The 10376-nt window shown below is 40.5% G+C and overlaps 1 protein-coding gene across 1 annotated transcript in view; it reads left to right on the forward strand.

The window, feature by feature from the left end:
* Positions 1-10376, forward strand: part of tspoap1 (TSPO associated protein 1) — a 71095-nt gene that overhangs the window by 23556 nt on the left and 37163 nt on the right. Inside the window, exons 5-7 of the mRNA XM_015031837.1 lie at positions 1638-1814; positions 2322-2528; positions 7801-7968. Coding sequence (XP_014887323.1) covers positions 1638-1814; positions 2322-2528; positions 7801-7968 — 552 coding nt within the window. The remainder of the gene's footprint in view (positions 1-1637; positions 1815-2321; positions 2529-7800; positions 7969-10376) is intronic.

Genomic DNA, 10376 nt, shown 5'->3' on the forward strand with positions numbered 1-10376 from the left:
GTCTAGCGCGACCTGCCGCCCTGACACCAACTCATACACACACATCTTCATTCACAGTCTTACTTGTAGATCGATTTTTCTTTTCTTTAACGTTTTGATGTTAGCTTGTCGATGTCTCCGTTTTATTCGCTGGGAAAATCAATAAGCAGCTTGAGGTGACTCTGCTGCTCTCTAGTGGCGAGAAGCCGCAATGTTGGCTGGTAACAATCGGAATGCATTGTGGGAGATGTAGTTTGTAGTCAATTCGTGCTCAAAACCTATTTTAAGTCAATCATGGACCTATAAAACGGTAGGGGGGCCACATAAAATGACATGGCGGGCCACATGTGGCCCGCGGGCCTTGAGTTTGACACATGTGTTTTAAAGGTTCTTATAAATAGAGTTATCTCGGCTCAGCCATGATGATGTTCCTGGAATCTGATTTAACAACTCTCCCAGTTTAAAGGTCACGTTCCCCAAAGAGCTCCGAGTTCTACTGGTCCCAGTAACTAGTTGATTGGTCATCAGAGTTTGCCAGGCTGGCTCTAAGAGGGCCACAAAGTCTTAACCCCATTTGACTATAGTTCTTCCTCTGTCTCTACAGATTGTCCCATTTTAGTTCAACCACCTGGAAGTGGCAATATTCCACCGCTTTGCCTCTCAGCATACTTTTATGTGATAGACTGTCTTTTGTATTATTTTAAAATAACCCATGTCGTGGTCATGTGCTGAAGACCTGATCTAATGCAAACTTGATAGATTCAGTCTTTGGTTGAATTTCTCACTTATCTGGCATTTCAATCTCCCTGCGGTGATGATATCCATCTATCACAGACACCAGTGGTTCCTATAAATTTTGAACTGTTGGAGCCTCAAGTGTTAACAGCATATTTTCTAAAACACACACACGCGCACACACACACACGCACACTCTCTCTTGTTTATGTAATGTTTATGTAGCCATATGTGACTCGTCACATATGGCTACATTCTTCAAAACTGTCCCACCATCTTGCTCCTGCTGATGATGATTTCATATTGAACAGTTTTTTGGGTTTTTTGTGCTAGGCTAATGTTTCTGTTTTGATATAACTTGTTGATAAGCTGGCTCGGTGATGTGTTTCCACGTGGTTCCAGTTAATTGTGTAACCAGACTAAACTTGCAAAAGACTGAATTCTGCTTAAGAAAATTACCACTCAGTTTTAAACGTCATAAAAATGCATTTCTCCTGCTTCAGCTGTGTGAAGTTTTTAACAAAGCGAACAGAGCCACTGTAGCCTTTCTCCCAATGTGAACTTCATTTTAAGATTTGAAGATGGCCTAAACGATTAGAGAAAAACCCAGATATGATCAATAAAATAATTAGCATTAACTATGTTATTTCTTTCTTTTTTTTTTTCTTGCTATGCACATAAATATTGGTAGTGATTGTAAATGAAAAAGTGTCACTGGAAAGTCAGTTGCTAAGTATTAGCATTAGTATTTTTTGGGAGCTAAATTTTGCCAGTGTTGGCCGATGCAATCATCTCGAATTTACACGTCTTCTAATGTTGATTTTTTTTTGTGTGTGTGATTTAATACTATATGTGTATGTTCAATTAGTTTTTTTTTATTGCATTCAATACTTTATCACTAAGTTCTTTATTTCCTAATCTAGGTGAATCCTCCTTCGCTCATCAGACCTGCTGCTGTGGAGCAGTACAAAAGAGCTTTTGCCCGCCAACGAGCTCGTGACCTGGCCCAGCATGCTGATGCACTGCTCTCTAAAGACAAAGAGATTGCTGCCCTGCAGCAGGAGTGCAGACAGCTGGAGGCACGACTCGGACCAGCTAAGGTACGCACATTTTATTTCATAGTAATCAAAGTCACAGTATTTGGCCTAGAACGAGCTAAAACACCAACATTTTCGAGCTCTTCTCCATCCAACCTCAGTTGTCATCTCTGCCACAAGGCTGCTCTCTGCTGGACAGTTTGGGTACTGCGCCGTCCAACCCAAGCCTGTATTACACTGCTGAGGACAGATAGATGACAGTGCAGGAACAGGCTGCCTGTCTCATTGCCTGTTTGTAAATAGGAGCTGATTCTTCTTAATCTGAGCATCTGTTGGTTATAAAACAAAAAAGGTTTTCAGAGAACAGATACAGCATAGTGACGACAGGACGTCTACGGATGTCTTGTTAAACAAATCAAACAACATTCAAGTTTGACATCTGTCTAACTGAAATTAACTTTTTATATCTACATTTGTTTCATGGGTTAGAACACTATGTTAGTTCATTTTAAACCATACAAGCAACAAAGATTTGACCATAACGGACATCATTTCCTGACATTATTTCAGATGTTGCCTCCTGTGCCTCTGCAGGATTCCCCCGATCAGTCGTCTCAGGTGGAATATGAGAAACTCCTCAGAGAGTCTCAGAAGGAGGTGCTGCGGCTTCAGAGGCAGCTGTCCGTCACTTCGTCCAGGCAAAGGCCCGGGCCCAGGCCCGACGGCGACGGCACGGACAAGTGTGAGGAAAACGCCAAAGAGGCGGGGCAGGAAAAGTAAAAAAAAAAAAAAAAAAAAACCGACATACAGCTAATTCCACGCTGACCCCTGCTGGCGGGGGAGCCGTGAGTACCCACAGTAAATGTCCGGTCCTAACTGGACGCCGTTTTGGATCGCTGTCACTTGCAAACAGAGCAGATCAGGAATCAGGACGGTCGTTTCTGTGGCGCAGTCGGGGTCGACATTGTCGTCGGTGATGGAAAACGCCGCTCTCTGAGGTTTTCCAAAACCGTTGTTTACATTGGCAGGGACGCCGTTTTTTTCAGTGTTATGTAATGGCTTGTCGTTGGACTTGATACTAATCTCCCACAAGCCATAATGAGGCGATTCCCTGTCTTTAACTTGGGTCTGATCAAAGCTACCAAAGTCCTACACTCTGATCCTCTCTGCGTGTGATGCTGATCTTCTCTGCTCACTTCTGTCACACAGCACACGCCGGTATCAACCCTAAAGTGGAAAAAAAAAAAAAAAAAACCTCAGACACGTTCTCCTATCTGTTAATAAAAATGTTGGTATAAAAAGCATGAACACTCGCATCAGTTTTCACAATTTCCAGTTCTGTCCTTTTGAGGGACATGTTTTGAAGGCGGAGCCTCCCCTTTGGATGTAAATCACTTTACATAACATTAAAGACATTCATTTGATTTACAGATAATGTTATTGCAAATTTCTCCTCTGCCCATGAAATAAATACTCTGCCTGCGAAGCTCGTGTGAGAATGCCGATTGTGGTAATCTCTCATCTGCGGGACGCACACATGCACTCCCAATGCCACGCGCACACCCAGAAAGGGGCCATGTTGTGTGAACTCTAATCCCCTCCAACAACAGAATGGTACAGTCCAGTAATCCGCTCTCTGTTGCTGTAGCAGCGGTGAGAGGGTTTTGGATGGAAGGTAAGACTGCAGCCGCACTAAAGACTTTTCCATCTCGCCCTGCTCTGGATAACTAGCAGGCCAAGGGAAACCTTGACATTGCCACAGATCACACTGAAGGGGTAGGTTTGTTTGTTTTTTCTTCTCTTGAGTCCTCATCTCTTTCTGTGTAGTTGTCAGCTGTTTTATTCTGGTTCTGTTTGGCTAACTCCAGCTGGGTCCATTTGGTGTGAATGCCAAACCGTGCAGGACTAAAAGTAAGGGAGGGAAAAAAGCTAAATAGCGTCATTACGAAAAAGGTTTGTGCAAAAGTGGGTTTAAGGTGTGAGCTGTTAGATTTAGGCTTAAATTAGCTCTGTCCTTAATATTATTTCTAACACATTTGTACAGGTCTGAGTATTTCTTCAGCTTGCATTTTAGCAGGTTTTTATTGAAATATGCTACTTGTTTCTGTAAACAACTGTGCAAATCTGTGCAAAAAAACAACAAAAAAACACACACTTACCATTTTTTCCCTAACTGACAGTTTCTTCCAAATCAGAAAGCATGAGGCCTAGTGAAGGGCAGCCCAGCAGGTACCGGGGTTTTGTAACTGTCTTAATTTGGAGCCTCCAGATGCAGAATTTAGACAGAACGAACCCGGGACGTCGCGACGGAGCGTTTGATAGGTGGACATCGATATGCTCCGCATTAAAAAGAAAATCAACGGCCAGGCCAATCCATTAAGGTGCTTTTAAAAGAAGTGATCCAGTTACCCGTTTCAGTAGTCTGTGGGGGATTACACCAATGTGCTTATGGCATTCAGGGCTTGCTGAATGGGATCTGGCCCTGCTTTAGTACGCATGGGCCCAGGTTGTACTAGATTCTGCAGAATCCGTGGAGCGACGATGCGACTGAGTGGGCAAACGTAACCCAAACCTCCACCATGCTTAGAGGGACCTGCTTTGGTCTACATTACAATGGAGACTCATCATTTCTTTACCATTAAGTGGCATTTGTATTGGCGAGCGACCCGAGGTCATCTTAAATATAGTTTTGTTACTTTTGCCATTGTAAACTGAAGAATGCAGTGTTCACTTTGTGCACTGGTCAACAATCCAGATGCTGGAATCGCAAAAGTTTCACTTTATCGCCTCTGAATGACGATCAGCAAGTCAGATGCATAGTAACATATGCTATGTTAATGCATAACTGGGGATGCGTTCAAAATCAGACTTGACCTGAAAGAAAACTAGAAATTAGAACCCACCAAGAAAGATCGGATCAGTGCTTCTCTGGTTCTGGGATCACTTCCGACATTTTTCCCCAAGAACCCAGAAGTAAAAATGGCTCCATGTAGAAAATCTTTCACCATTCACAACACATAAATTCTGTGGACAAGTTTCAAGCTGCTTAAAGAAGATTCACTCATCGGGGTTGTAATAATTGTGAGCACAATCTTTAAATTATTTTTTACTCTTGTCTAGAATGATACAAACATAATCACAACTTAGCTTGGAAGGCAAACATAACTCTTATCCAGTTTTATTGTTGCATCGGCCAAAATCTGTAAAAATCCCACAGCAACAGATAGGCATGTAAAAAGCATGAAAATCCTGAGGAATGTCCTATTTTTATAAAAATTTGACCTGTCAGTACGAGTTTAAGCCTGTTCCTTTTTTAAGCCCATTTTTTTGTTTAATGATAAAATGAAGCATTTAAATATTCTTTCTGGCTTTCCATCTATAAGCAGTGATTAAATATTTGCATTCCAAGTGGATTTGATTCCCTGCTGCCTGTGCAGGAAAACATCCGCTATAAAGCAGTTCGAAGTTTTGGTTTCTGAGTTCATCTTAAAGTTAAGACAGAATTATTTGTGACAATCTCTGCCAACATTAATGAAACAGAAAAATCTCTGTGCATATTTCAAAAATAGCTTAAGCTATCAAATTTGCCAGTTTCAAATCGTCAAATAATTGAGTGCATCCAAAAAAATAATAAAAAAAGGGAATTCTCTACTGTGAAACATATTTTCTATGTAAATGGATAAATGGTAAAAATGACCAAAATGGTAACATTATCATGCATGACATTTAATTCAAACGTAAACATATGAATGTTTGTGATATACGTGAATAATGCTAACATAAGACTTGCCTCTTCTTTTTTAAATTATTTTCTCAAAATACATTCCAGACGCTTGTTTTTGAAACCATTTGTAAATCCCTTTGTTCTGGTCCAAGTGAATCTGAAGGATCATTTCAAATGTTTTACTTCAGAGTGAGATTTAGATTAAAAATAATTAAAAATAATCATGTTAAACAAACCCGACACTGACATCGTGCTGCATGCATCAGTAAAGAATATTCCCGGAATCACAGGTCCTGTCAGCTATATCTACACAAAATCTTAGTGAAGTTAGTGTGCCTACAGAATGTACATTCATGACAGAAGCTTTGTTCCTCTTTTTTTCCCCCCCCTCAACACTGTATAAACAAGAGCTTACGTAATATTCGACTCTCTGAGGTTATTCACCTAAATCATGTTGGGTTTATATCTCATGGTGGCCGAACACTGATTATATCCGCTTCGAACCTATCATTTCAGAAAAACAGTTGCTCTTTTTGCAGGGAGCAACGGGAGGATTAGAGAACGTGATATATTTATAAACAGTGTTGCTTGGAAACGTCCAACACAGCAGAACAGGAATGGGTCAGCGTGAGATTCTCACCGTATCTTAACCTTGAGGGGAAAGTACCACAGTTTTACTTAAGGAAACACTTTAACAACACTATATGATACAACCTAATTTCTTTTATGGTCATTTTTTTATTTTATTAAAAGAGAAAAGTCACAAATGTACTACAAAGAGAACTGACTTAGAGTGACGTGGTGCTTATTTCATTTTTCTGTCATGACAATCAGTCTTTCTTTTCTTTTTTATAACACTAGAAATACAGCTGACTTCATTTAAGTAAGGAAAAAGTCTGCCGTTTTCTTTTCAGCCAGCTCACCAGCAGTGCACAGGATGGGGGGTTGTGTCTGTCCTTCACAGGGTAACACGAATAGACAAAAAAAAAAAACACACACACGCTCATAAATAAGGGAAATTTCGATCAATTAAAAAAAAAGTTGTGTTTTTGGACAGTGGGAGGAAGCTGGAGTACCCAGAGAAAACCCGTGCCTCCATGGAGACTCCGTGTAACTTTAACAACTTCTCCGAAGTGTGCCTCCATGCAACCAGAGAAAATCCCATCACTCTATCATTTTCTCTGCCATCTCATGAAAAGAACATCAGAGGGTTTTGTAGTTTTTAAAACTTTACTATGCTTGAGTACTGGTAACCAACCCATGCCTATTCCAGACTTATTTTAACTTAAAATATTAGTTCAATGTGTAGAAAAAATAAATTAAAAAAAGTTGGCAAAAATGTGCTTTTTATTGAGAATCAAAATGTTGCGGTAATCTTACACCGAAAACACAAGCAAGAGCACAGCATCTAATTGCACCAACTTAAACTTGCCTAATTAGTGTGTACAGTATGAAGTGCTACAAGCTTATTAGGAATCCCTGGAGGATTGACTGGGGTAAGTATGTCTGACCAAATTCAAGATGGGAAATTTGCCAGGATACGGTGATCTCTGCCGCGCCGTCGTCCGCGACGGGAATCGCGTTGTCAATCTGCAGCGATCACTGAAGCCAGGAAGGGAAAAATTAGCGAGCGTAGCTGTTCATTCTCGTGTTCAGGCGCCGGTGGATTTACTGCAGCCTTTCGCCATTAAACCATCTGGTCTTCTATCCAAAAGATAAACCTGAGATACCCTCCCTAACTGCATGGACAGATCACCGATTAGGTTCTGAAAAGTCAAAATCACTTATCAGTTTCACGTGAAACGGTTCCCTGCACACTGGACGACCATCTGTGTAAAATAAGAGTGAAGAAATGAATAGGCCTGTCTTTCTGCACGTGGCAGAGCATCTTAGATCCTGTTATTGGGTCACGGCCTTGGCTGTACTAACACAGTTTTACTCAGAGTATTAGTCAGTTTGTTCTAAAATTAGATGCTGATTCCCAATCCTTGACCAGTGCAAACATTTCCTTCACCTGCGGAATCATATCAGGGCTTTCTTCTTTTTTTTTTTTTAAGCAACAAATCCGGCTAAAACATCCTCAGTGAAACATGCCAGTCATTCACTTTGGCTAATTAATGAGGACAGTCTTACTGCCAATGTGTCTCAGTCATGTTGGAGGCTCAGGGGATTCCCCTGGATTATTCTTTGATTGTAGTTGGACCACTTGGAAGCAGGTTCAGATCTAATCCCACCCCCAAGCCCCTCTTACAGAGTTGGGTTTCACTGCTCGGTCTTGTCGCTACATCAAGTGACCATGCATTTGCTGCTGTTTTTTGTTGCTAGGTTTTAGGAGAGCCCCCGTGTGTGGCCTTAGATGAAGCTCCATCCAGGTGTGAGAAGACTCCGGCAGAGGCGGGGGAGTCGTGGCTGCAAGTGACGCCCCCACCGGGCCTTAGCCCGACCTCCTCCCAGCAGGAGGAACCCACAGAGGAGCAGCGACTACAGTTTCTGGTAAGATTGTTTTGGTTTTGTTCTCATCAAAACCACTTTCTAAATAAAGGTGGAGATGTATTGCAGCTGACGAATACCATTTTGGTCATTTAGATTTTGTGCTTTTCCTGTGCAAGTTTAAAGCTACAGTATGTTATTTTAACAAAAAATATGTATTTTACGTATTTGTTAAAATGATCACTGTGTCATTACGGTATAATACAAGATAATCTGTGGAAAAAAATTTAAGCTCCTCTGCCTTCCATATATGGATTTGCTGTCATTTTAACTAATACAACACTCCTGACCAGAAACAACCAATCACAGCAAGGCGTAAGGTCTTAGCGTGGTCAATCACTCTCGTGTACACGCCATCCTCTTGCTTGATCTCCGCTACGCTTCAGGTAGTACATTACAACCAAGCCTGCCACAAATGCTAAGGCTAGTTAGCAGGGCCACCGATAACTAGCGTATAATTGGTTTCCTAAGTTGTTTCCAACTGTTAGCACATTCAGCAGCACTTACACCAGGGTAATTGACAGTGCCAAGACCTTCCTCCTGGCTCTGATTGGCTGTTTTTAACAACGGTGCATTTTGTTTAGATTGCAACACTGGGAGAAGGTGGAGGAGATCGATCTTTTCGCATATCGTCTGTCTCATACTGTGCCGTCATGACATGGTTTTAACAGATATGTAAAAAACATATTTTTGTAAAAGTTACATACTGCAGCAGAAGTGCTTTGGGAATGTGAATATGCTGCTGAGACCAGGATTAAAGAGCGTGTTCCAGAAGTCTCATCTATGCTCTACTTCCAATTTTAATTTAGCCGTGCTTGTGTTTACCTTTGTCACAAATCGGTTAGCAGGCGATAAACTGAGCAAAGCACAAATTTAACGACTTCCTCGACATGGTTAAATGCTTAAGTTATCGCAGCAGCAGATAGAAGTTTAGCGACTCAACTATGTTGATACAACAAACTTTTATGCGTTTTATTTGGATTTATTGTGATAGTAGTATGTAATTGTGAGGTGGGAGGAAGATGATACGTTCTTCTCAACATTTTTTGTCAATAAATTTTAGAACAACCCATACCTTGCAGAACCAGTTGTTGCTGCATTTAATAAATAAAGCTTGTAGGGCATTTCCCTTACATCTAGAGAATGACATTTTTTTTAACAAAGCATTTTAGGTTCAGACAGATTTTGAAGTCCTGAAACAAATTCTCAATGTGATTTAGGTTTGGACTTAAGCTAGGCCACTCTAACACATGAATGTGGTCAGATAAAAAACATTTCACTGCAGCTGTTAGCAGTTCTCCTGCTGGAAGGGGAAATCTTACATTCAGTTCTATCCATCTTCTGAACTCTGAACAGCTTCCTTCTCCCTGCTTAAGAAAAAAAAAAATCCCAGCAGAATAACTCTGCCACTACCTTGCTTTGTCATGGGATGATGTATTCAGCGTTTAGTGCGGTGATTTTCACCGTACATAGTTGGGAGAAAGATTCGATTAGATTTTTGTGTATTCTGACCAGAGCACCTTCGTTCACACGTTTGTCACCCTATTATTATTACTATTTTTTGTCAACAACAGCTTTTCCTCTTGCCACTCTGAGTGGACAGTTATTTTTCTTTCCATTTGATCTGTGTTGCTGGTCTTCGGTTCCCTCATCACCCTCATCATTTTCTATCTTTGCACATTTAGTCATCTTGTACCTGATCTTTTCAGTGATGAAGCAGTGAGTTTTATGAAGAGACACTTTGTACAAAGCGTGTGTCATTTCATAATATCTGTTTTTACAACTTACAAATTAAAGTAGTTTTCTATCTTCTATCCATATTGCACTCTAAAGATATGATTTTATGACTATGATGAATAATACCTACCACAGGAGGTCATTTAAATTTGTTCTGTCTTGATTTTGTGGTTTTATCATGACATTGTAACCTGAAAAGCCTTGAAGATGTTAGATTAATTATTCATCTTTTATCAACCATGTTTTTGCTTTTAATGTCATGGTAAATACAAACACAATCATCCAGTGACTTTTATTACAAAACAGATTTGAGTACGGCCATTCGGCAGCGGTGAGCCGTATTCTGTTCTTGTTGCTGAAAAGACACAAGATAAATCCAGCTGGGCAGAATCTGAAAGAGCCTTTTTATGTTTTAAATAAAACAAGATGTTGTTCAAGATTCCTTTTCTACAGAAAGCAGACTACTTTTGCTTGTTGTGTGTGTAAAAATATTATTTATTTTTTTTTGTAATTTTTTGGGCACGTCTGGCTTAGGCTGTTTAAATATCATGTGCAGTCACAACGGCTGCAGAAGTGCACTAATCAGCGTTTTGTTTACCAATGCTAATTTCCAGCATTCTTTAAGGCAGAGGTTCCCAAACTGTGGGGCGCGGGAAGCCTTCTGGATGAAAAAA

Source organism: Poecilia latipinna, unplaced genomic scaffold, assembly GCF_001443285.1.
Source record: "Poecilia latipinna isolate Pla-1442-1.1 unplaced genomic scaffold, P_latipinna-1.0 Scaffold220, whole genome shotgun sequence".
Lineage (NCBI taxonomy): Eukaryota > Metazoa > Chordata > Actinopteri > Cyprinodontiformes > Poeciliidae > Poecilia > Poecilia latipinna.